Raw genomic sequence first — 27,238 nt, 5'->3', positions numbered from 1 at the left:
TACAAGCCAAGCCTTAAGTGACAGGTGCTGGCAGCATGCCTGCTCCACACTTTTTCATTTTTGTGTTTCTTGTGTGTTCTTTTGAAGCCTCAAGTAATACAATGTGTTTTCTGAGTAACTGTAATGCTGCTTTAGGAATAACTTTAGAGCTCCTCAGAAGTTATCAAAAAATTCTGCACCCACCAGCACTGGCTGATGACTGAGCCTGGTTAATAGATTCCCTCTGATCTGGAGTTGCTGCCATATAAGATGGAATATCTGGAATATCATTCAGTAACCTGAACTGGAAAATTAAAGAGACATTGCAGCTGTGTGATGGGTGAGATGGGAAAGGCTGTTACAAGAATCCTGTCCTGCCCATATTGCTGCAGGAAATGCTCCTGGCTCCTCTATAGCAATATGTTTTACAAAACGCCCTTAGAAGCAATTGGTTCTCCCCATATCAGCACTGATACTTAGGGGTTAAAATCAATAGGAGCTTACTGTTTAATCCAGTTTCTGTACCTTGTTCTGGAAAGTGGAAGGGTGCACTTTGTATCAGATTAAGATGAGTTAGAGTAGATTGAGGCTTAAGGGTTTTTCCATCAGAATGTAAATATTAAAGATAGACAATTTTACCTTGTCTTTGCATTATTTAATTTTTATTTTCCTGATTCTATTTTAAGCTGAATTCTAATAATTCTTGTTATTCCACTAGCACTCCAATTTAGCCCAGAGAATACTGAGAATGTAACCTGTTTCTGTGTCTGCTGAAAGCCCAGATTTCATTTGGTACTTTTTTGTTTGTTTTCTTTGCTAGAACATGGACATTCATATTTGTGACCTTCTTGTTTTCCAGCACCTCCCAGATGGCTCTGCCCCAAGTGCACATGCTGAATTTTATCTTCTGCCAGACCCTGGTGAGGTCAGTCGAAGGAAAACAAGGACAGCTCCAAAAGGCTCTGACCCTACTTACAATGAACTTGTGAGTTCCCTTCATTTCCTTCCACCCTTTCTTGTTTCACAGACTCCCAGAATGGGTCAGGCTGGAAGGGCACACCATGGGTGCCTGGTGCCACCTCCCAGCTCCAGCAGGGCCATCCCAGAGCACGTGGCACAGCAGTGTGTCCAGATGGGATATCTCCAGCGAGGGACACTCCACACCCTCTCTGGACAATCTGTTCCAGTGCTCAGTCACTGCACAGGGAAGTTCTTCCTCACATTCAGGTGAACCTTCCTGGGCATCACCTCTTCCTGTTGCCTCCTGTCCCATTCTGGCCCCTGCAGAGCAGAGCCTAGTACATCCCCTGAGCTCTCCCTGTGGACACTGGCAGACATGGGTGAGGCTCCCTCTCAGGTGTCTCTTTTCCAGGGTGGACAGGCCCAGCTCACTCAGCTTTTTCTCATGAGAGAGATGCTCCAGTGCCTCACCATCTCCACAGCCCTTCCCTGGACTCACTCCAGGAGTGCCCTCCTTTTCTGGGTTTGTTGAGCCCAGAGCTGGACACAGCTCTCCAAATGTGCCTCACTGAGGCTGGTTAGAGGCAGGATCACCCCCCTCAACCTGCTGTCAGAGCTTTTCCTAATGCACCCCAGGACCCTTTTTGGCCATGAGGGCATGCTGCTGACCCATGGACAGCCTGTTGTCCACCAGGACCCCCAGGTCCTTCCCAGCAGGTCACCCACAACCCACACAGGTGCAACTTGTTTTATTTGCTTTGCCCACTCTTGAAATAAAACAACAATACAGCATTTTTAGAGCTGTTGCAATGAGGATGACCAAAAGGAAGGAATGTATCATAACCTGAGCCACAAAAAGGGACAATTGTCTGTTTTGCACTTTTCTCAGAAGTGACAGTGTCTTTTATGTCTCTCTCTTCAGGAAAGCAGCTGGATTTTTCACAGTGCTCTGTCTCACCCCATAACCACAGTTACATGTTAGCCAAATGAGGCCAAGCATCATTGCACCATAACCCAGCAGTTCTGAATGCAGATATGCACAATAGCATGGAAAGTATTAATTGAATGGATGCTGTTATTCAAATTAACATTTGAAAATTGGTTGTCACTGTCCTAAATGATAACACAAGAATAAATAGCCAGGTTCTTTTTATGTTAAAATGCCATCAGTTCACAGCTATATATGATTATTTCACACACCACTGAAGTGCTCATGCCTCTGGGGTGAAAGGAAACATTTGTATGGAGAAACATTTATGGCAGAATGGGAAGTGGTATAAAGTGTGTTCATTTCTAAGGGCAGATGAGATTGAAACAGTAGGTGGGATTGGAGATTATAATTATTGCATGTAACAAATCTCCTAAAGATCTCAAAGTAATTTACAAATGCTCTTTCAGCAGGCTATAAAGTAGAAGGCATGGAAAATATTACCACTCCACCCTGTTTCACAGATAAGATATGATAAAACTTAGGTTAGTCAGCAGAGTCTGAGTGCTTATCTCTTAGTTTCTCACTCCTGGAGTTCTAATATTTCCCCTTTCCCACATCTGTTAATTACAAAAGTTGCCTGCTCACACTGATGACTTCCAGCATTCTCTAAGAAGGCTCCCTGAGTAGTATTGCTGCTCACAGCTGAGGCAAATTTCCCTCCCCACCGCACTGCAGTGGAATAACAAGGAAGTAGGCTTTATTTTTTTGTTCTTTCTTTCTTTTTTTTGCTATCAGAGTGGAATGAATCTAATTCATCTGTCTAAAGAAATTCCTTTACATTTAAAGGACATTTAAAGCAAAGGAACATAATACAATTATATCATAACATTCATTGTAAGGTATCCAAAATGGACAACAGATAAGAGCCAGCCAGCAACACTGGAAGACAATTATTTTTCAAATTGTACTTAAATCCTTTTGAATGCAATGAAATCCAAAATCCTGTCTGCAGTCAGTCAGTAGTCACTAGAAGGAGATTTAATTGTGGTTAACAAGTATTCCACTGCCATTAAAAGAAATTCCATGAAAACTTTAATGTCCGTAATCAAAACTGAGAGCCTCTTTCCCAGATGCTCAATCTTTTTCACTGGGAAGTGCTGATCACAGTGGGGACATATGGTTCCACTGAACCTGGCCATTTCCAACCCGATGCCTGTGCTTTAGCAGCTCTGCTCCTCCATATGTGATGTCATTCTGGATGCATTTTCTGTCCAAGGCTGGTAGACTGAGGCAGAAGCCGCCCCAGGGAAGAAAAACTACTAAAAATATAAGTCAGCTGTCTCTTAAGTTAGTTACTGTCCAAAACACTGTGTACAGAAATGTTGTAGCCTTTTTTATGAGTTCATAAGGTTTTATTAAATCCAAATGGCTGGAAGGAAGCTGTATATTAATTTCTTTCTTTGTTCCAGACTGAGAAAAATCTGAAATGTGCTTCTCTTGGGTATTTTTGATTTTAGTTTTGAACTTCTATTGCTTATGACTGCCTACAGCAAATTATCAACCTTGCAAAACTGCCTTTTATGTTTGTTTTTTTAATTCGTGTCTGAGAGTGAAGATGCAAAAGTCCAGGAGGGCTGACAATGAGTTACAGCAAATGTTTTGGAGTGGCTTTTAGCAAACAAATCCTTCTTTTCTCCTGTGCCTGGGTCTGGATTTTGGAATTTGTTGCATTCACAATAGTTAATGTTATAGTGCATTGAGAAGCGGTGGTGGAAAAGCAGTAACACAGAGAAATGGAATACAAAGAGAAAATGAAGGCAGAGCAGCCCCAGCCGGTGTGATGGAAGGGGAGGAGGGGAACTGCACCAGGAGCCACGGCCACTCCCTCCAGCACCATGCATCAAAACTACCTTGGATTAATTACCAAATCTAGGAACCGTGCCATGGCTACCTAAGGAGAAGCAACTGTCCCTCATTTGTGATTAAAATGTCATTAGACTCCTGTAGGTCAACAGTGTCTCTCTTCTTGGAGCCAGGAACAGTTGAATTCCAGCCCTAACTGTCCCACTGATTTGCTGCATGGCCACACATAACTCACCTCCATCTGATCTGTCTGTGTAAAAGGCAGGCAAATATTCTCACTGCACAGTCATTTCAGGATTTAACTGTTCCCAAATTCTGGCAGGTGGCATTTGTTTTATCCACACCCTAATTCAGCTGTCTTCAGACCTTTCTTCTCTCCCTACATCCTGATGATAATGTATACCTTACTCCAGCTGAATTTGCAATACCATTTTAGAAGTAGTTTACTGGGATCACTTGAAAACCACCCACCCTGCACTGCAAAGGTCTGTCATTGCTCAAAGATTAAAGCCTATTTTTGGCCAAAGATTAAAAGTTGTTCATTACCCCAGTTCAGTTTCTTAGCATTTACAGCTGATATGTGTAGTTTTTGGGAATTTAAAGCAACAGCTGGTACCTTTAATATATTGGCAAAGAAACAAGGCAGCTTTCTTTGGTAACATTAGCATTGCCTCAGTGTCAGATCACAGATTTATTCTAAATTGTATTATGCTTACTGTGCCTGTCCTTGCTTTCCAGATTTTCTTCATCATCTCACTTTTATTTTGGTGAGTGAAAGAGAAGCTGTGAAGTTTGTAATTCACTGACAATTTGGTGAAATAGGTACAGTAAACATGAAAACCAAAAAGCACCAGGTGCCAATTTCATGACAGCCATCCCAAACTATTATTTCCAAAGATTTTAAAATGGAAATGTTAATCCCCTAGTAAGACCTTTCTTGGTCTTGGTGCTTTCTGTGAGGGTTGCCTGGTGTCCTGTCCACTCCATGCTCCCTGTTAAATTCCTGCAGTTGCAAGTGGAAGTACAGAGGGGGTTCATCAGTTCAGGCCAGAGATCCAAGCTGGAGGGGCTCATTCTGCCTTTCCTCCTCCTCAGCCGTGCCTTGGGTACAGATTCCATGGAAAATCCAAGCAGGAAAATGCCTGTCAGGCAGTTTCAGTTTCCCATTCTCCTGAAGTGAGAGAATGTCACCACATTTGCTTTTCAAACAGCACAGAGAGATTAAAATTTAAAGGGTTTTGCCACTGCAACTAAAATAGCAAAAACATTTCCACCCATACAAATTTTAGCTTAAATGGACTTCTCTTAAGGGAGTTTACCTTTCAGGCCTGCACTGAGAGCATTCCCTCACATTTTATCAGCTCACAGGCAGTTCACTCAGCAGTTTTTATTGATGCAGAGACTGAAGCATGGGAATTTGTTCTAAGTGCAGCTGATTCTTGTTAGGTTATTGCTCCAGATTGTTGGGTTGTTTTTTTAAATTCAGAAAATACACCATTATAATTTCATACTTAATCCCAGTGTGTTCTCACAGCATTAAGGTAATTTAAAAGCTATTTTAAATTTATAGGCATTAGTAATTTTTTAAGAGATGCTAAATTACTGTCATTTATTTTGAGAAGTATCAACAGCACTTCTGATTCAGAAACATCTAAATTTAGTAACTTCCATTTGCTAAACTGGGTACAATCTTTTCCAGTTTTCACAGGGAAAATTGTGAATACTGATTTTTTTTTTTTCCTCTCAAGCAATGTTCAAGACAGGTTCCAGATTTATTTTCACATAATATTTTAAACAATTATAATGTATTATATATATTATAATATATAGTCTATATAATATATAGACTATATAATATTATATATAAAATATAGTATATATATTATATATAATATATAAAATATAGTATATATACTATATATTGATATATATAGTGTATATATAATATATTAGTTAATATTATATATTTATAATATATTATCTATTAAAATATAATGATATATTATTATATGTATTAAAATATATTATATATACTATATAATATAGATAATATATAATTTTCAATAGATATATATAGTATATATATTATAGATAACACATAACGCAATATATTTATGAAATATTTAACATATCATATAAAATAATATTTATATTATTATATAACATTATATATATTCTGTATAGTATATGTATATAATAATTATATAAGGTATATTATATATAATTATATATAGTGTATTATTATATAGTATATAACAATTATTATGTAATTCAATTATTTGAAATAATAATAATAATATTTATTTTGAAATAATAAGATCTCATGATACTAAGCTCATGATTCTAAGGTAGAATCTCTTTATGAGATAAGGCCCAATGTATTTCTGAGGTAAATTTACTAAGTTAAGTGAATTTGGCTGATGGTTAATAACTTACTATTCTGGATGGAAGTTTAAAGCAATTACCGCATAATTGGATTAATCATCATCCTGTGTGCTGCAATGAAGTGCTTTGCCTGTCACATAGATTAACAAATTTATGTGGTTTTTTCTGTTTCACTATTTATGATTTCAGATTGTCTATGACAGAGTCCCAGAGCTCCATGGCCGTGTCCTGAAGCTTGTTGTGAAAAGCAAAGGAACATTTGTGGGAGCTGTTAACATTCAACTGAGCAGTGTCCAGTTCAATGAAGAAAAGTGGTACCCATTGGGAAATAGTGTCATTTAAATGTTCTCCAAGATGATTCAATTATTTGCCTACTAATGTTTCTTTATCCCATTTCCCAGGGTACATTTTGTCTCAGTTGCCCTTGAGAATAGGCAGTCATCTGCTGAGCACACATCCTAACATTTCTAACCATTAGCCTGTTGTCTTAAAAGTGCCACAGATTCCTGCCAGTGTGAGTTTAAAGAATCACATCATAAGGAGTTATAGCAACATGCAGGAACTTCTTATGACAGCAATGAAGGGCTTGATTTTGTTAATATTAAATAGTACTGTAAAAATATTGAATTCTGTACACATCAGTGTGTGGGGGCTCATTCTTTGCCCATTAATTCCACTGACTCTCTTGAAGCAATGCTGATAATGCTGTAGTTTATCATCACTGCATGTGATTTCACCAGAAAACCATGGGATGGTTTATATATTTCATATATATTTCAGATGTCCAGCAAATTTCACATTAAATCTTACCCAATCAATACTTTGGTTTTTTAAGAACTTTTAAAGTTTTGATACAATGTAACATTTAATCCAGGATATTAATTTGTCATTAATATATGTCATTGTTTCTTTTATTCTGACATCCAAGAAGGAGATGTAACTTGGTCATTGGTGTGAGGAAAAATAAGGGAAAAGCTAATGTTCATGAATAAAGAGAAGATATTGAATGTGAGCTTTCCAGTGGGGGATTTATTTAAGATCATGATACCACAGATATTTGTTCAGCAGTCTTCCCACATTGCACTCTTGTGCTGCATAACGAGTTCAAGTCAATACATGCATTGAATGGACCTCAGAGCTATAAAATATATGTTGATATATTAAATAATGAACATGAGTGGTTCCTTTAAGTTCACAGATGCTAATTATGGGCTCTGTTTTTCTCTGATTTGAGGAAGCACTTTAGTACATCTTTAAGCATTTGGCATGTGAGCAGCCACAGTGCACTGTCCATTATTGCCAGATCCACTGACCATGTACATAAACCTTTCCAGGGCCAGGGGCACGTTTTTAAGGCACAGGAGATGTGTTGATTTGTGATCTGATCTGCTGTAAATTTTAAATTACCATATACTGGACAGATCTGACATTTCTCCTGCCAGGTGGAAAAGTGGTCAACAGAGGGATAATAATCCCAGAAGTGAAGGTAATTGCCTTCTTCTCCCAAAGGACACTCACAAATCAGTCTTCAGAATATAAAGCTATATAAAGCTCCTGAAGTGGGACTTGGACTGTTAGCTAGGAAATTAAATAAGCTGGAGTTTTTCTCAGATCAAACCAATGGACTTGATCAGGTTTTATCTGAAAATTCTTTCCCCAGTCAAACTGGTGCACTAAGATCCTCCTCAGTAAGGGGAGGTGAGGGGAATTCTGTTTGAATATTAATTTTATTAGTCTATTCAGAGCTGTAAGAAACTCTAAAATATTTACCACATGCAAGGGACATTGGCTGGCACACAGAGTATCATCACTACAAAGATCTGGACACCAAAATTTTATGCTGTAGGCTCTCCTGGGAAACATATCAAGTGCCTCGTCATTCAAGCACAGAAGACACACTGAGAGCAGCTTACAAAGTTATCAAATTACCTGACCTTACAGTTCAATATTGATTTTAGATTCCTCTTAGTCTACTGTCTCAGTTTCCTTATTAAAACTATAATGCAATTTTCTAACAGTGCTATTTCCTGTGACATTTTCTAACCTTTGTTTACCCATGCCCTGATTTTCCATTTTAGAGCAACATAAAATAAAACAGCATTAGAATAGCAACAAATAAAAAGAGCATTACAATGCATTATCAGAACTGTCTGCAAGCTTAAGCCGTAGTGTTTGATATTAAAGAAACTTGTCAATATAACATCCTTTTTATAAAAAAAATGTTTGAGTAACAAATCTGCCATTAGTTGTGTAGTTAACAAATCTGCCATTAGTCTGTAGTCCTGTGGAAGGCCAACAATACTTCAGTTCTGAAAAGAAAATAAAAAAATTGTGTCTTATGGGCAAGATCTACAGATAGCTCTGGTAGGCAAGAAGTTGTCCTCATAGATCTTCACACACATAATCAACCCTGGCTTTTTCTAAAATTCTCTGGTTCTCCTCAGAGTACTGTGTTTCCTGAGTTCCCTGCTCCTATGAGGAACACGGTTCTTTACAAACCAGCCCATGAAATTTTATCTTGCTTTAGCAGCAGCAGGTTCAAGACTAAGGTAAGGAAAGGTACCAGTACTAGCATATGATTTTTTATGATTTTAAGAAGTACTTGTTTTTCTCAAAACTATTTTTTCAGGTAAGAAAATGACAGTGGACACGAAAGAGGAATAGCCCAATCAGAACCCACTTTTTACAAATTTAAAGGGAACATTGTATGGGTAATTTTTCCTGTTCGCTTGAAAAGGTACAATGGTAAGAAATTTTGTTCAAAACAAATAAAAATGTCAATTTCACATGCTCATATCTTAAAAATTTGCATGATCTCTCATATATATTGGACTATTATTCTCATTCAATAATTAATCATAAAGTTGAAATTAGGTCCATGTGACATTAACTGAATTTTAAAAATATCAAAAAATATTCAGTATTTATGAAATGTCTCTAAGTAATAGGAGAATAATAGAAACACAGAATGACTTGGATTGGAAGGGATCTTAAAGATCATCTCTTTCCAAACGCCTGCCATGGCCAGAGACACTTTGTAAGTTGCTTACAGCCCCCTCCAACTGGCCTTGGACACTTCCAAGGATGAGAAGTCCACAACTTCTCTGGAAACCTGTGCCAGTGCCTCACCACCTTCACAATAAAGAATTTTTTCCTAATACTCAATTAAACTTACGTTCTTTAAGTTTGCAACCATTCACCCTTGTCCAATCACTACATGCCCTTCTACTGGAAGGTTCTGTAAGGTCTACCTGAAGTTTTTTCTTCTCTAGGCTGAACAGCTCCAATCCTCTCAACCTTTCCTCACAGCAGAGGTGCTCCACACCTCTGACCATCTTCATGATCCTGCTTTGGACTCACTCCAAAAGACCAACACCTTTCTTGTGTTGGGGGTCTCAGAGCTGAATTTAACTTTCCAGGTGGGATCTCCTGAGAGCAGAGTGGGAGGGTAAAATCACCTCCCTCAGTGCTGCTTTTGATAGCAAATGTGGGCTGTGTTTCCCCTTTTCCACTCAGTGGGAACTTCCCCAGCCTGCCATGACTTCTCAAGTATGATGGATAGCAGCTTAGGCCAGTTCCCTCAGGACCTGTGGATGTACCTGATCAGGTCCCATGGACTTGTGGGTGAGAACTGGATTTGTAAAGGACTCTCAAAACCTGAGAGAAAGCTCACACAGCCTTGTACATGTGTGTGCAAACTCTGAGATAAGGTGTGCTGACTTAGGAAGGCCATGGAATAGAGATGACATTGTTGAGTGAGAGATTGAACTAGAAACAAATTTCAGAAGATGGCCTTGCAAAAAGACCAGATATTTTGGAGAATTACAACTGTGAAAGATGCATTGCAGCAAGACCATGTCAGATAAAAAATAGATAATTTGGGTTAGAAGTATTAGCAGCATTGTGTGGCAAAAGTTAATAGGCTGAAAAACATTTATAAGGTATTGTAACCAGGAAATAAGGTGGCTGCTGATGGAATGGTGTTTAGTTTTGCATCTCTTATGTCTCACCCTTCTACGAGACTGATAATGGAATAAAATCTTTTAAAACACCTCTTAGTTACCCCATCTCTGTAGAGCTGAGATTTTCCAACACTTGTGCATTTCAAAGCTCCTTAGGTCTTCTCAAACTCAGTCTTCCCCTACAGAAAAATAGCAGTAGGGCCAAGGACAGTAGCCCTTATCCAGGACACCCCTTCCATAAAAGTCCCACTGGCTTCACAAAATCATTGGGAATGTGCCAGTCTGGAAATCAGGCCACTGGGCTGTTGTAAAGCCAGATATGCTACTTTATTGAAGGAGGGGACAATCCCCCAGAACAATTTCTTCTGCAGAACATCACTAATAGAACCAAACATGAGCAAACAGCGATGCAGATTCCAGTTTGGTTCCATCTTTGGATATCAGTGGAATGTTACGGTAACCTGGAAATATAATGACATCTTATTAGTGTATTAACCACAGGCACAGATATTAGAATGGAATGGTTTTATGCAGAGAAGACAAAATTTGTGATTCTGTAAATGGCTCTTTAAAATAAAATGAAATTATACAGGACCTAAACACCATTTGTGCTGTTTTTCTCATATATATATATATATATATATATATATATGTATATATATTTTCAATTCTGGTATTTTTAGTGACAGAGTGAAAAATTCTAGTGTTTTTCAGGATGTGGTATTTTTTCAAATGGAAGACTTTTAGCCCAGTGATATTTAATCATGGACAAAGGTTACCATGTAATACCCAAGGTTAGGTGCTGCACACGTTGTTCTGATAGCAAATGAAATCAGCATGTGAAACAGCAGTGATGGCACCTACAGAACGGTGCTGCAGGAGCTGTGCACTGTCCAGCTGAGGCAGAAAAAAGTGAACTGTAACATCTTATGCCATGACATCTTAAAAAGTTGATTTCATATGAGTAATTCACTTTATTAGAGATAAGTCATGCCATCAGAAACAACGTGTTCATCTGGTTGGTTGAAGCATTTGGAGAAGCTGTAGTTCTTAATTTCAAACATAATTCACTTACCTGCTTAGAAAACAAAACAATCTCTTCTTCAAAACTCCAGCCTGTATGGCTTGATATGACTAAATGTCCATTATTTCATAATAATAAACAATGCCACTTTTGATTAAAAAATATTCTGTATTCTATCTATGTATACATAACTGCAGTTATTTCAGTAAGTCTCTGTTTGTATCAGGTATCTGTGTTTTCAAAACGGCAGTTTTCAAAATCCCTATTTAGGTGTGTCTGGTTGCCTGTGGAGTCTTTGGGGCCCACATTACCTGGGTTTGGAATTTCTTGCTTCTTTTATATAGAATCATAAAATTGTTTAGGTTTGAAAAGGTCTCTGAGATCATCAAGTCCAGCCTTTGACTAATCACTACCTTGTGAACCAGAGTGTGGCACTAAGTTCCACATCCAGCTGTTTTTTGAACACCTTCAGGAATGGTGATTCCACCTCCTCTCTGAGCAGCCCTTTCTAGTGCTGAACAACCCTTCCAGTGACAAAAGTCTCCCTGATGTCCAATCTTCCCAGGCACAGCTTGAGGCCATTTGCCCTTGTTCTGTCATACTACACATAAATTCCTCTGGTATTTAAGGTTCAGATTCTGGGCAGCAGATATTAAAGCTGGTCTCAGACACTTTTCATTTGAGATCAGTTTTTAAGGCATGCAAACAATATGTGGAAGGCTTGGTTGATTTCCTATCCAAAGATACACTTCAAGGACTAAGATTAATTTCTGAAGACTTGTGTTCTAGCCCCTACCTACAGAATATTCTACAAAGTGTCCTGAAAGAAGTAAAACTTTTTTTTAATTGAAATTGCTCCATTTTGCATTAAATAATTAACTACTCATGGATCCCATGGTAGTAGAGGTAATAATTGAGTTCCTGTCCTGTATTAGCATTCTCCATGGCAGATTCATTGGCACAGGGACTGTAACAGAGGACTCCCCTTCTATTTGCCTTTAACCACCCAGGTTGAGAATTTTTCTCAATTTCAGCCCCTCTAAGTATAGCTACATAATCACTACATGGAAAATCAAATTCTGCTACAGCTGGGCAGCAAACATTCCTCCCCAGTGGAGTCCACAAGTAGTTGGGAGTCTGCTGCTGGGGAAAGGAAGGCAGTGTGGATATAGGTTTGAATCCTTTCAAAAGAAAATGCAGAGCCGGGAGGAAATGGCACAACTTTTTCCCACAACCTGACAAAGAAAATAAAAAGATGTAAGCACTGCTCAGCTTTTGGAAGCAACTTGCCCTCGGGGACACCTCAGGGATAGAAATCCTAGGGACTGAGGGACAGTCCTGTAGCACAGATTAAAGCAATTGGAGTGCTGAAGACTAAGACTGAAATCCTAGCTCACCCTTCAGCATTTTAGGCAGTTCTTCCCTTGTTTCCTTCTTCTTGTGACTCCCTCTGCAAGAACATTATTTTCCCATTTCACTGTTTAGAGAGCCTGGGTATCTAAAGCAAAACCATTGTTCCAGACCAGGTTTCAGAGGTCTCAATGGTAAATATTGCAATAAATGCTTGCAATAATTTTTGAAATTATTTATCATTTCACTTCTTAGAAGCATTTTATTAATGGCCTCTGGGCATCCTGATGGCAAATTAGGTTTTTTTTTATGTTGTGTTAAGGGGCAATTTGTTTGGCATCAATTATAGTTTTTGTACCTAAACTCATTCCCTAGCATTTTTAATTACTCCACTGGAAATATTTCCTCAAAAATCTACTGCTCTTGCTTTTCCAAAATATTAATATCTCATTTGTGACCAAAATTAATCCTACAGAGACATTAAGCCACACTGAAAATTTGTAGCTAAAAAAGCCTCAATTAATAATTTTATAAGCACTTGGAAGAAGCAGGGTCTGAAACTTGAATTTGTCGCAGACATTGTGAGTTGGTGGGCTGAGTCTTCTTTCATTATCCAGAAGTATACAAATAAAAGGAAAGTAAAAGGTTATCAGTGTAAAAATTTATGTTGTAGAAAAACAACTGAACTCTAAGAGTAATGTCTTTGTTCTTGTATAACTCCTCAACCTCAACTAAGAATCACAAGCAGCTTTATGACTTCCAAACATGAGGGGAAAAAAAGCCATTTAAAATCTTGTTAAGCTTAATAAAATAGCTCAGTGCCTGTTGCCAGCTCCAATGTTTTGCCTTCCCATCTTTATTCTCTAATAAAAACTGTTTGTTTTGTCAGAAATAGCTTTGGAAAGCCAGTGTAGTAAACAGCCATTTTACATAAGCCTTTCTCCTTGGCCTATTGACTTCTGTGTCTGCTCTTTATGTGCAGCCTATTCATTGCAAAGGTTGCAGGAACTCTACTGGCTTAACAAAAGAAACTCCAGCAAGAAAAATGCCATATTTTGTCTAATTTATAACCATTGTTCTCCACTCTGAAAAGTTGCAGATAGGTTACCTGAGGGAGTTTTGGTGGTTTGTTTTGTTTTAATTTGGTATTGGCTTTTGAACTTATCTGAGTGGGAATTGCACAAAACTGTTGCCTTCATATCATTCTGACTAGTCCCACTTCTTGCAATGAATTAAAATACCACCTGAGCAGTTTCCAACTAGAATGGAATACTGCAGTGGGAATAATCACCTGTCATTAATACTGCTTTGATTTCAACCTCATGGGTTTGCATTCAGAGAATACAATTATTTCAAAAAACAGAGAGTGCCATGTATTTATTTAGTTAGACAATCTCCCTCTAGAAAACAGGCATGATGCTGTACTCTCTCAATGCTACAGTAAAAAGAAAATCTTGGAATGTTGCAGATTTTTTTAAGCTGTTATAGATGGTTCACATAAAAGTATTACCTGTATTCAGGCTCATCACAGGTAAAGTGTACTGGCCAAGGAAGTCCTTGTTGACCAGAGACACCTCATCCTCCACACAGAAGCGTATCATTGCTAGCTCTGGAACTTGGATGTTGAAAGAGAAGGTTTCATTCCATTTAGGGCACAAAGCTAAGGAAAAGAGAAAAGAAACAGGATTCAAATGTGATTTCTTTTTTTTTCTACTCAGTAACTGAATTATTGTACCTGCTATCGCTAGTTTGAACCAGTAAAGAGTCATTCTTTTTCTCTAGATATCTGTGCCCATTTAAATAAATAACCAGACTCCCACTGACTGTAGAGGTGCAAAAGCCTAAGACAGTTGGTGTCATCCCTTAAAAAAGAGCAAAATGGGCCAAGGATAGCCAAGTTAAGAACTTCTGCTCAACCTAAATTTTCCTATAGATGTACCAGTTTCACGCTTTTGCCAAAGTTTCTCCTTTCACAGTGAGTAAATAAATTCAGGTAGTAAAACACTCACTTGACTAGAAAGACAAAAAAAAGAATGTGGAACAGAAGGGGTTACTTTGTCTTTAGCAATGTTCCTACAGGGAAAAGAAATTCAGGGGCTGATTTAAAACAGCAGCCATCTAAAAAAAAAAAAAAAAAAGGAAGAATAGAAGACAGAGGTACAGAAAAAGGGAGATCACAGGGAAGTTGTAGTCTGAGACATCAAGAAGATCTATATTATAAAGATAAGGGAGTGCTCAAAGACAGCAACAAAGAGTACACACTTCACCTGTCAAGCAATTAAGGGATTACTCCTACTAGAAACTTCAAATGACACAAGTGATTAAGTTACAGCAATTGCTTAAGAAAAAAAGTCTAAATTTACCAGTTTGTCTATTGGTTTAGGCTGGGATAGGATTAATTTTCTTCATATCAACCCCTATGGTGCTGCATTTTGGATTTTTATCCCAAACAGTGCTGATTACACACCAGTTTGAGCTGTTGCTGAGCAGGGCTCACACAGTGTTGAGATTTCTGTCTTTCCCCCTCTGCAAAGCAGCCTCCCCATCGCAGTGAGGGGGCTGGGGGTACCCAGGAAGCTGGGAGGAGACACAAGTGGGACAGCTGGCCCCAGGTGAGCAAAGGGATGTTCCTTAGCAGTGGTGGCATGCTCACAGCTGGGGAAAGGAGGAAGAGAGGACATTCAGTGTCTCTCTTCCCAAGTAACACAAAGCTCCATAATGAAGCCTTGTTTCCCTGGAAATGGCTCTACCCCTGCCTGCCCATGGGAAGTGGTGAATGAATTCCTTATTTTGCTTTGCTTGTGTGGAAAGCAGATTTTGTTTTACCTATTAAACTGTCTTCTCAACTCATGGCTTTTCTGATTTTGGCCCTTCCAGCCCTCTTCCCATCCAGCTGGGGGAGAGCAGGTAATCAGCTCTGTAGGGCTGAGCTGCTGTCCAGGATGAGCCCACAGAAGAGTGCAAAAAAAAAATATTCCATCTTCATTTAGAAAGGGAGAGTGCTCCCAGCTAGGAGTTTGTGCTTCCTTAACCTGCCTGTCTAGAAAAATGGCACTCAGCATGGACTTCTGCTACAGATTTTGTGCCAGGAGATCCTAGTCTAGAGAGAAATAATTGCATTTTCTATAACAATTTCTCGGTGATTCCTTATAAAATGTTGTTGTACTTTGTTCACAGCCAAGAGAATCAGACTGCTGCTCACCATTGCTTTTTACAACACTAGATCTCTTTTTGGCTTGATCCTCTGGCACACCATAGATTTCTATCTGCACCGTGGGGTCAGCTTTGTTGGTCTTTGACATGGCACTGGGTGGTAACTGATGGCCACTGATCAGCTGGAAAATTAAAGTTATATTGAAATAACTGTAAGAATGAACTATTCACAGCCATATAGTAGCCATAATAGAAATAACTTTCATAAGAAATTATTTTAAGTATATACCAGACAAAACCTGGTGTATTAAAGACATATTAAATACAATGGAATCAAGAATATGGATTTCATCTAACTTAATTTGTTGATAATTTTTTAGAAATATTGTGGTATATATTTATATAATATATATTAAGATATATTCATATATTATATATATATGGGAACATTTATATATTTAGGAACATTTTTAATTCGAACAGATTTGCTCCAAGCCCAGTCCAAACTGACCTTGAATGGTTATAGGGATGGGACACATACAACCTCTCTGGGCTGCCTGTGCCACTGTTTCACCACCCTCTTTATAAATAAATAAATAAATAAATAAATAAATAAATAAATAAATAAATAAATAAATAAATAAAATTTTATAAATAAATAAATACATATAATATATATATATCACTAACTATATATTTTTATATAAATATAAAACTGATACCATATTTTAAACAATAATTTTCAGTGGTTTTTTACTCAATAGCTGCACATAAAAATTCTATTTTATTACCATGCAAAATAATAACTTTGGAGGAATCAGCCTACAGTGATTTTTACATTTTCTACTATCAAGCTCATGAATTCCAGTCTGTGGGAAGTGGATCAGCATCAAGACCCACAGTGACATCTCCATTGTGCTCCAGGGTGTGTAGCAGACTCCCTCACCTGTGCCTCATGTCTTACACGGTAACACAAAAACTCCTCATTTAGTGAGCTTCCTGATGTTTTTCTCCTTAATTTAGTTAGCTACCTGGAAATTTTGTCTCAGACTGCCCTGTAATCTGGCACCCAGCCTAAGAAAGGACTTCTGAAAGTCACAACTTTGCTGTCTACCTATATTTCAAGACACCTAGGAAAGAGTAAACATCTGTGCTGTAATCAGCTTTTTAGAAATCTGTGTGTGAAATGTCTTGAGAGAGATATACAAGCTTGCAAATACAGCTGCAAGATATGACCCCTGATCCTGGTCTCAGGACTAAGCATCATAAGAGTTTCTTATTCCCCTGTCAACCACCCAAACAATCAAAACACACAAATTCCATGTTTTGCTTCGGTATTTTCTGTAACACCTTCCTCCAAGAGGAGTTCTAGTCTGAAATATTGAAGAGCAGGGGCTTTGGCAAACACTAATGCCCTTTTTTCCTAGGGAATAGCTACAGCCTTCACCAGGAAGCTTTGCTGTCCTGGGAGATTCCTTGCCATGTCCTCAATGCTTTTGGCAAGGCCTGCATGAGCCTTTGCTAGAGCCAAAGTTTCCCCCAGAGTGGGAAAAGAGTAAGTTCTTTTGAGCAGACTAGGACCCAAATACATAAATCCAATCCATGTTTGAGATCCAAGGTGATGCAGAGGCATAAAAATTGTTAGGCTGAGAAGACTCTTTATGAAGCACCTTGAATATCTCTATTTGTGCTTCAAAAGCTCCATGCCTCTTGATGGGAATTGTGGCACATCAGGTTGAGGATAATGAATTCAGTAAAATCAGGCCCTATGTGACTTTTCAGTCCTTCATTCATGAGACATTTGCCCCCTAGATGTTTTATATCTTTGCTTTCTGTTAAGTCATGTCTCCATTCATCCAGTTAGTAACTTTTGCAGCAGAAAAGCTTTTGCTTTGACTCCTGCTCCCAATTCCTTTTGTCTTCAACCACCATTTCCTGGTTTTTGCTGGTGAGAATGAAAGGGGCTCTCTGTGCCCTTCAGTGCCTCAGCCAGTGGGATGCCACTGCTCCTCTACCAGCCTGTAGTCTCAGTCTAAAGTCCTCAGTCTAAAACACTGCCTTTCTCTTCTCCAGCTCCTCCCAAGCTCAGGCACTTCCTTTGCTTTGACAATGATTTTGTTCTGTCTCCTGCATTACAATTCATGGTTTCTCCTCATCCTAATTCCAGCTTCATCCAAATTACGGCTAAAATAAGTGATGTATTTGCCTGGCTGCCTGAAATCATCCAGCAATGTCTTTTCACAATTGGTATGCTCCCTGTCAGGACACTAAAATGTTCTTGATTAGGTGCGTGCATTATGTAAGTATTTTATAATTGTCACTAACTATTGTTTTATCTCCACTATTTATTAGTCTGAAAGAAACAAAATAGCAATTACACACTAATTATATGCTAATTAAATAGCATTTATGCCAGTGGTATTCTGTGTATTCAGAAATATTACTTTTTCTTTGGGGAAAGGGAGTTTTCTAATTAGTGAACAATTATAACAAATCTACTTTATCTCAAAAAAAAAGGCTTTTCTAACCATTTATTTGTAAATGACGTGTATTTCTAGTATTTTTGGGACGTAAATCACATTATAATTTGGGAGAAGTAGAAATAATTCAAAGACTTATTAATTCATCCCTCCTTTCACACTTATTTATACCATTTTAGGATTATAAATAGTCTTTAATATATGCATAGGAAGATAATGAGACTTAAAAGAAGCCTAAAGCTTCCTATCTTATCTTTAAAAATTTCCATTTCTCAATTAGCATTATAACAGTACACGTGGTATTATTGATATTGAAAGAAATAACACCCAAAGTGCACATTTGATTTCTGTGTTTTCAGCTCATTTTCCACAAGCACAATTAACTGGTCCATTTGTCAGCTCCATTATTCATATTTCTTTATACAGCATTCTCAAAAATCATGTATTTTTACAGACTCTTAGAGGCTCTGAACTCTTACATATTTTTAGCAAACATAAGTGAGCTACAGATTGGAAAGCACCCAAGCAGCAGTTGATACTATATGAGAGTTTTACCTTTCTTGTTGAAAATACTAATTCCCAACAAAAAAGAATGAGAATAAAATGGAAAAAAAATAGATAACAATTGCATCTGAACTAGATAACATTTGTTTTCTCATTTTTATGGAACAAAGCAACACTTCAGTAATCTTACCCTTATTGACAGAGACATTGGTCTGCTGTGTGCTCCCACGTTTCGGGGTGTAAATGTGGTATTGCGATCCCTCAAGAATGCAGGTTTCAGCACATAGCCACAACCACCATTGTCCAGGAATTTTCCATCTTGCAATTCCATGAATGGGCCCGGTGTTTGGAAGTTTAAGGCCACTGGAAAATTAGATCAATATTGATTTTAGTGAATTAGGTTTGATAACATCTTATAAAACAAATATTAAAAAAAAGCAAATTAACTTAAGGTATCTATATCTCCCAATTCATATGTAAGATCCTGTCATTTCCCTTAAATTAAGTGATACTCAATTGCTGGAATGTGAAATGTAAGGAATTCTCAGAACTTTGGGCCTATAAGCCAAAGCTTAGAATTAAACACAGGATTCAATTTGAGACATTGGAAAAAGTTTCCAAACTTAAATGGTAGAAGACTTGGATTTATAGTTTAAAGCAGAAACACATCAAATTAAGAAGAAGAAAGTTTAGAGTTGTAGAGTTTAAGATATAGAATAAATAAAAGTAGTTACAGAGGTAAACAAGGAGTTTAGAATGCAGCACTGTAAGTTTATATGTCATAACATGATTGGCTAAGAAAGCTTACAGCTTACACTGTAACATGAGTCCATAAGATGAAATATTTAAGGATTAGGTTGAAAACATAAATATCTTTATTAACAGTGCTTTATTAATCAATAAATCCTTAAAAGGTCTTATAACTAGGAGTCTTGTAACCTTCCAAACCATAAAGATGTGAGCTGAACTCACCCTTCCTATCTACGTAGACGAAAAGAACAATAAATCACATCTTCAAAACAACTCAGAAATCCCATCTCTAACTCATTCAAAATCCCTTCAAAGATCCCCTTACTCATACACCCATAATTATTTGTGCACAAAAGCAGTGCACTATTTAGAATTGCACCCCGTTTTAAGAATTACCCTGTAGGTGTTTTTACATTGCTATATCTGTTTTCCCTTTTCTTTCTAAATTAGACCTTGGAGAATATGAAATGAGAAATCCTTTTTTTTCCCTAAGAAGTGAATTCACATCCTAGTTTCTCTAGAGCATCAAGACCCTGCACTCCAAAGCTGCTAACAAAGTTCTGGTGCAGTAGTCAAAACCACAGGATTGTATCCAACCTTAGTTATGGTGCAGAATTCATCACAAAAACATCTCACCCAGAAGATTAAGAAGCTTTAGTTTACTGTTCGAACACTCAGTGAAAATGCAATATAAGTTTATAGAACTAGAAGCAATTTGAAAAGTGTTCTTAAATTTATGTGAGCACATATTCTCTTGGAGTTTAATCCTCTGGTACTGGTGATTATTGCAAGAATACGCCTGACAGATTTTCCTTTCCTTGGCAGTTCAAAACATTTTGGTATGCTGCAGCACCAATAATAAAATATCACATTTCTCATCAACAGAATATTGTAATTCATGAGATAAAGCCAAGATTGAAGTAGACCTGTTTAATGAAATTTTCCCCTATTCCAGTACATTGGAGCTTCCTGTCACGTTCAAAATAGAAAATGCAGAAGTCAAATCAGCAGTGAATGATGGCATTATGAACCTGTGACATGTGTTAAACAGACAATGATAAGAAGACATTTACTTAAACTGGTGGCTTGGTAGGAATGAAAAAAAAAGACTTTAAGCAGTTCAAGTGACTCCTCATAATAATTCATGAAGAGGACATTATTACCTGTTCCTATGAGATAATATGAATGTATTGAATGAACATTTGACATAATGCAAAAATCCTTATCACAAGTGGAAAACACACAGAATTGTTTTCATGTAAAAATTATTTGTTCCTTCACTGCATCGATGATCCTTTTAAAATGTTCTGTAGCAAATAACACAAATAGGAATGAAGCAGCTGGTACAATGGACCTGATATTTGCACTACACATGTTTTTTGGTGGGGTTACTTCTGAAGAGCTTGGGCCTGGCTCCATAGTCTCAAAACCAGTTAATGGGTGGAATAGATGAAGTGCTCCCAGAGTGCATCATCTGTTTAATCTGACAGGAATCCCATCTGTGCTAGCTAAGATTGCTCTGCATCATGAACCAATATGCAGCAAGTAGGAGCAACTGGAAACCCTGTCTAGAAAAACCCCAAACAAACAAAGAAAAAACCATGAAACAGCAAAACACAACATGCAGTCCTGCTTGGAACTAAGTGTTAATGTAGATGCAGACATGATTTTACATTAAAATACACAGGAAATCTGTTTTATCTTTAACAACAGAATTCAAACTTCACAGTGTTCATATTGCCTTTTGCACACCACTGCCTTTTTTAAACAGGGTAAGTATTTTCTTGGTATGGTTTTGATATGTAATTCACAATTTGCTTTTTATGATCAGCACATCATCCAGAAACAGCCCCAGATTTGGTGCTCTGTGATGCTTGTCATATTTTAATACACTGAATCAAGCTGTGCAGAAGATGCTACAAGAGCTGCAACCCTGAGGCCCCTGGAAGTCTGAACCACAGATAACCCAGGACCTCTCAGTCCTCAGGTGATTCCTGGGCCACACTTTCAGAATATGCGGGTTTAAAAGTGCAACTGAAATTAGGCACATTGAACAGTCAGCTTCAAATAGCAGCTTCCACATGATGAACCAAATTACATGATTGCACATAATGAGACAACTGCTAAATTTACCAGGCTTTATAGGCAACTAAGCAGGAAAATCTGATGTAACAACAGCAACAAGCAAACGAGAATACTTTATATTTTATCATATTAGGAAAATTACTTTTGCAACACAAGTGAAGGGCAATGTCATTATGGGTTCATATCTTCAAACATCAGCACTGTGTTTTCACTTAATTTAATTTGACCTTAGAACAAGTTAAAAAACATATGGAACAGTAGTTTTAATTTACCTGCTGGTTTCTTTGTGTTGCAAGTTTTAAGGTGATTAAGCAAATGTGAGATTTTGTGTCATATTCTCTGAGATGCAAACCTCTACTAAAACTGTTCACAGGGTTCATAGCTGCTCAGGGCCTCCCAGGGCACTGCTTTATGGTCATTGATGCACAGTTTTTCTTTTTAATCAGGTGCAGTTATAGCACTAACACTTCTTGAGAAATGGCAAGGATCATAAACCAAAAGCTATGCCTAGCAGCATGGGCTGAGCAACATCTTTCTGCAAACAACCCTGACTTTCTACCCAGTGTTTCATTTTAGCTTTGCTGAATTCAAGAGCAGAACTGCCAATAACATCCTTTGTACTGTTGTTTTATGAAACAGTATAAATTTAATGCATGTATGAAGAGAGATTTAAACTGACAGTTTCTTTTGGAAAGAAGCCTAAATGAGCTTGTAGTGAAACTATCTGAGCAGTACATAATCTTGATGTATGGTTTTCATGGCGAAGTAAAGGCATCTGAAGTTTAACACTGTGTACATTAAACTTTTTCCTTAGTCTTTTCATTAAGCACCAAAAGCCTTTTAATATTGACTCAAAATCAAAGCAGCACAGCAAAACCTGGGCTTGGGGAACAACCTGAGCAAAGGAATTCCTCAGTGTGATTCCTGCACCTGAAATGGATTCAAGTATTCCTAGAACCACGAGGCTAAGTCCCCTTTAGATCAGAGTATTCCATACTCAAATCATCTTGCAAAGCACCAATGCTGCCATAGCTGTCCCAGGAAGCCCCAGGTGTAAATAACTTCATAAAGCAAATAGAAGGTAGGAAATAGCCTAGCTCCAAAAAAGATGAGCCATTCCATAATACACAGAGCAGTACTAGTTTTTGACCCCAAATCTCTGTATCACAAGCAGTTAACTGAAGTCAGTCCCACCACCAAGAGCAGAACTAAACATTCTAAATATTCCTATACAGCGCCTTCCATAAGCACCACATTCAGGACATAATTGATTTATAATCTAAAACCAAAAGCTTTTTAAAACCAAAATGAGCACTGTGAATATGATTTGAAGGTAGCTGAGGAAAACTGTACATCTTTTGTCTGTTATCCTGCCCCTTATTAATAGTCCTAGTGGAACTTTTAAACTGTATTTTTTTATATTTCGTTCTTCCCTTCCTGGTTCTATTAGCTATATTACAACCATAAGGTTTAATGTATTTTCCCATTTAAATGAGAAGATTTTAAAATGGATAAGGACACATTTATCACCAATTTTTCTTAAAATGAGTTACTTAATTGCATTTTATGCCATTTAAAAATGCATCTCAAAGTGTATGAATTTTATGCCTTTTCAAAAAATACCATATGCAAAAAGCACTCAGTGCTTCCTATCTCCGTGATTCACCTCACTTATTTGAATCTAAAGAGATATAATAGATCACACTTTTATCAGCCTTGTTGCCTTCCTCTCAGCTCTTTCCAATTGTCTGTGTTCTTAAAGTGGGCCACTCACAATGAATGCGACAAAAAAATCTATGCCTTAGATATTCAAAATCTGAACTGAATTGCACACAGCCTGGGAAATCCTATTGAAAACAGGCCTGTATCCCAAAGCTCTGGAGTGCTGCCATTGGCCATGAGATGATCAATGTGCTTGGATTTGAGGACACTGCTTTCATTCCACATCAGCACTCCAGGCTGGGCATGGACTGTCTAGGCTTTCTTCTCACATGCAGGTCACAGCTGCACTCAATCCATCACTGCCCAAATTTACAGAAATATCTCAGGAGTCCAAGAAAGATGGAGGGAGACTATTTACAAGGGCATGACAGGACAAGGGGGAAGGGCTTCAAGGTGAAAGTAAACCTGTGAGTAGGTGACACCCCACACAAACTTTATGACCAAATATAAAGAAAAAAAATTTTTTCCCTATCAGAAAAAAAAATACAATTATTGAATCCCTTTCAACAGAGCAATCTTTTATGGACAGTATAAATTTTGGCCTACAAAGTCTCACCTCTCTTCCTGGCAAAAAAATCAATCAGTCAAAGTGTTATTTTATCCCTCCCCTAACAGACTCCAACTTTTATTAAGCTTAATGATAATTCCTGGCTTTATTTTTCACGTACACATTTTGAAATGGTTGTTTTTATTCTACAGAAAATTGATTTATGAATGACTTACAATGTGAGGGAGGAAGAGGGACTGCTCTTCTGAGAACTGAATAAATGCAGAACTGTGACATAATATGCTTATAATGTCTTTTTTTATTGTCTTTGGGCCAATTTAATACTGTGGCTCCAAAGATACTGTCAAAAGAAATGTGAAGAATTCAGTCATACACTTCATAATTGCTGACATTGTTCCTACTTAATAAAAAGAAAAAATTACTAATTACTGGAAAAAAAGATGTCAAGTGATTGAGTCATCCCTTGTCCCAGTATATCTGCAAAGGGTTTAAGTAGGGATCCTCTCTTGAGAGGTTCTCATGGGAAAAGTATTTCTGATAAATTACCTAAAGCATTTCTGATAAACTATCAGGTCTAAAAATCTAAATTTATTTTTGCTACCTAATTAATGTGTCAGTCTGAAAGTCACTTTAGTGTAAGGCTGAGCATCTTTTGGCTGTCATTTGACCAATTTTACACCTGAAAATTTTCCAAAATTTTTAAAATTTATTTAACTTGTGATTCTTGGCAGAACAGTGAATATTATCAACTTCCCTTTCCTGTTTTAATCTGAATCACTGACAGATTTTAGAACAAGATCTGCAAGGACTTCAGAAACAATTGTGTTCCTGCAATTTTTTTCCCCCATCTTCTTTTAAAATTTATTAGACTTCACATAAATTATTTACTATTCTATTGGTTGTCTGCAGTGAAGACAGCTGGAAAAACTGATAAAATGGAATTTCAATGTTTCTTTGCTTTTAAGTGAAATCCCAGTATCTATTCCACACACCAAAAACTGCCTAAAAAGAAGCAGGCTACGGAGTAGCCCAAGAGCTTATTCATAAACCTGGCAGCAGACACATTTCTGCAGAAGAAACATGAAACCTTCATCCAAAACAGCTCCTAGCCCTTGGAACCATTCCAAAGGAAAGCTGAGTGCATTTGGGGAGCTTCATATGTAGAATCATATTGTCCCACCTATCTTGTAGATGTCTACACCTGAATTAGCTGCACCACTTCACTCTTAGTGAGGATCAAATCAGTAAAGTTCAAGGGACACCATTAAAAAAAATATTCCTCTAGTTTTCACTTCCTAAGGAGGCATTTTTGGGCTATTAAAGCAAATAGAAGACAGCAATAATATAGTTATTGACACAGCACCCAAGCAGGGTCAGATTTGAGCCATTTTGATTTGCACAGGTGAGGCATACCAAAATTAGTTGGTTTCTTTTCCCTTGGTTGTTTCAGATATTAAAATCAGAACTGGTTAGAGAGCTCTTTATCCCTCCTCTTTTCATATTTTGTCATATTATTGCACACAAGATTGAGCCACAAAACAGATGTGAAAAAAATTGCCAAGCTGCATTTCAGTGTCACAGGCCAAGACAAAACCTACAGTAAGAAAAAACTCATCATTCAAGTACAATTTTCACAGCAGCATATAAATTTTATGCACACTCCAAAAAGCACATATAGGATCTTCTGAAACAAAATTCTGTATCTGCCACACCATGGCTTTCTCCTGTAACTTATGGCATGTTTTGGTCATTCCTTTAGAGTGCTTTTATGCATTTATAACATTTCCTACTGCATGGAAATGCCATATTCAAAAGGATAATTAAGTCTTTTTTTATTTTCACTGAGGGTCTCTTGTTTCAGATTTTTTGTTGTTTTTCTCAGTTGATATAAAACAACTGCTATCAGTTTATTTAAATAGCTGTCCTGAATTTTCTTTCCCTGCATAAATCTTTCCATTTCATTTTATTTACTAAAGAAAAAGGAGACATGGATACACCAAACCAGTTCTTTCCAGTGCCTCACTGCAGCTGTATGCAGAAGGCATACTAATTTTCACAGACTATGAAAAGTGGTTTTTTTTCTTTTTCACAAAACCTCCTGTTCTTATGAGTCTCCATTTTCAGAGAACAGACAGGGAGTGCACAGCGATATCCAAAAGCTATTTTGTGGAAACTCTGTACTTTTCAGTGAGCTTTTTAACTTGCCTTCCTCTGGAAATTAGGTTTACACAATTACATGTCCCATCCTCAGCCCCAACAAATCTTGAGCCTGTTGGACCATTTCATCCTGCTTTAGCTGAGTGCCAGCCTGCTCCAAGTTAATATGTTCCAAGCAATTTAGAGAAAATTGCTGGCAAGGTACAGGAGAGAGACTGTTTTGGGTCCATCACTAAAGGGAAGTGAAGGAATAACTCAATTCTCATAATTAGAGGATGCAGAGGCCTGGCAGGCAGTATTATATGTTAGGTTTGAACAAAACCTAATATATTTTCTTTGCCCAGCCAGAAAAAGTTATGGATGTTAAAGGAACTTGAAGGCAAACTTGCAGGTGTGGGGAGGAGAAGGGAGGTAAGAAAGGGAATAGGTGGCATAGGAGAAACTTGATTCTTTTGAAGAGTTTTAGGCAAGTGGTAGAAGGGATCTGGAGGGATCACTTTTGTTCATAGGGTGTAAAGTACAAAGGCAGGGTGTGTAAAGAATACACAAAAAGTGTGTGAATTATAGAGACACGGGAAGACACAAAAATCAAAACTCTCTGTCCTTCCGCTGAAAGACACCGGCAGAATGTTCACTGATACACTCACTTTGGGAGTTGCATTGTGAAGAGCAGCTGTAGTTCTGCCAAACACTTATCTGAAGCAGGTTAGGGAATTAAGAATAGATCTAACATAGCTTGGAAATTATATATGTGGAGAATTGGTTTTAATCAGTCTATTCCCATGTGAAAAATGGAGGGGTTTTAAGTGAAGATGCAAATGAAGTGACCAAGAGGGCAGATCTAACCACTTCCTGCATATTTTTCATTCTTCCAGGAAGGGGCCCAAACCCCCTATGCACCAAAAGTCATATGTTTTGCATACTAATGTTTAGAATGATTTCTCATTAAAATATACTCTGAGTAAACAATCAGTGTAGTAATTTTGAAAGACTTCAGCCTTGTCTGTGCCCTAACAAATGGATATTCTTTGAAGAGATAAGTGTAGAGATTTACAGGCCAGAAAGAAAACTAGTAAATTGCATTATGATAAGACTGGGAGACTAATTCAATTTTAAATTAAGGACCTCTGGCTAGCTGTTCCTCTAAGCATGAAACAAACTTACTGGTTTTTATGGCAATCTAGAGTGTAGATAGCAATGATAGCATACAGAGAATGCAGCACCCCAGGTAAATAATCCAGAAATTACACTAAGTGTGGATGAACCACAAGGACACAACACAATCAAACCAATTTTACACAGTGTGGTAATGAGAAGATACCTGGATAGCCCAGCCCAAGTCCAAATCTGTACTGCAAATAAGCATTTATAAGGACACAGAAACAAGTAAAATTTATACTAAGTAGTAATTTTTGTAGTCCTTGT

The 27,238-nt window shown here is 37.6% G+C and overlaps 2 protein-coding genes across 2 annotated transcripts in view; one reads left to right on the top strand and one right to left on the bottom strand.

Annotated features, from left to right (window-relative positions):
* Positions 1 to 7,161, top strand: part of PIK3C2G (phosphatidylinositol-4-phosphate 3-kinase catalytic subunit type 2 gamma) — a 189,696-nt gene extending 182,535 nt beyond the window's left edge. The window contains exons 32-33 of the mRNA XM_030960249.1: positions 839 to 964; positions 6,308 to 7,161. Of these exons, the coding sequence (XP_030816109.1) occupies positions 839 to 964; positions 6,308 to 6,460 (279 nt within the window). The 3' untranslated portion in view covers positions 6,461 to 7,161. The remainder of the gene's footprint in view (positions 1 to 838; positions 965 to 6,307) is intronic.
* A 3,297-nt stretch (positions 7,162 to 10,458) lies between these two features.
* PLCZ1 (phospholipase C zeta 1) overlaps positions 10,459 to 27,238 on the bottom strand; it is a 45,361-nt gene continuing 28,581 nt past the window's right edge. Inside the window, exons 10-13 of the mRNA XM_030960521.1 lie at positions 18,782 to 18,954; positions 15,657 to 15,789; positions 13,965 to 14,114; positions 10,459 to 10,541 (exon numbers count right to left, since the gene is read on the bottom strand). Coding sequence (XP_030816381.1) covers positions 10,459 to 10,541; positions 13,965 to 14,114; positions 15,657 to 15,789; positions 18,782 to 18,954 — 539 coding nt within the window. The remainder of the gene's footprint in view (positions 10,542 to 13,964; positions 14,115 to 15,656; positions 15,790 to 18,781; positions 18,955 to 27,238) is intronic.

This window comes from Camarhynchus parvulus, chromosome 1A (assembly GCF_901933205.1).
Source record: "Camarhynchus parvulus chromosome 1A, STF_HiC, whole genome shotgun sequence".
NCBI lineage: Eukaryota > Metazoa > Chordata > Aves > Passeriformes > Thraupidae > Camarhynchus > Camarhynchus parvulus.
The sequence above is the reverse complement of the archived record's forward strand: the minus strand, read 5'-3'. Positions and strand labels throughout refer to the sequence as shown.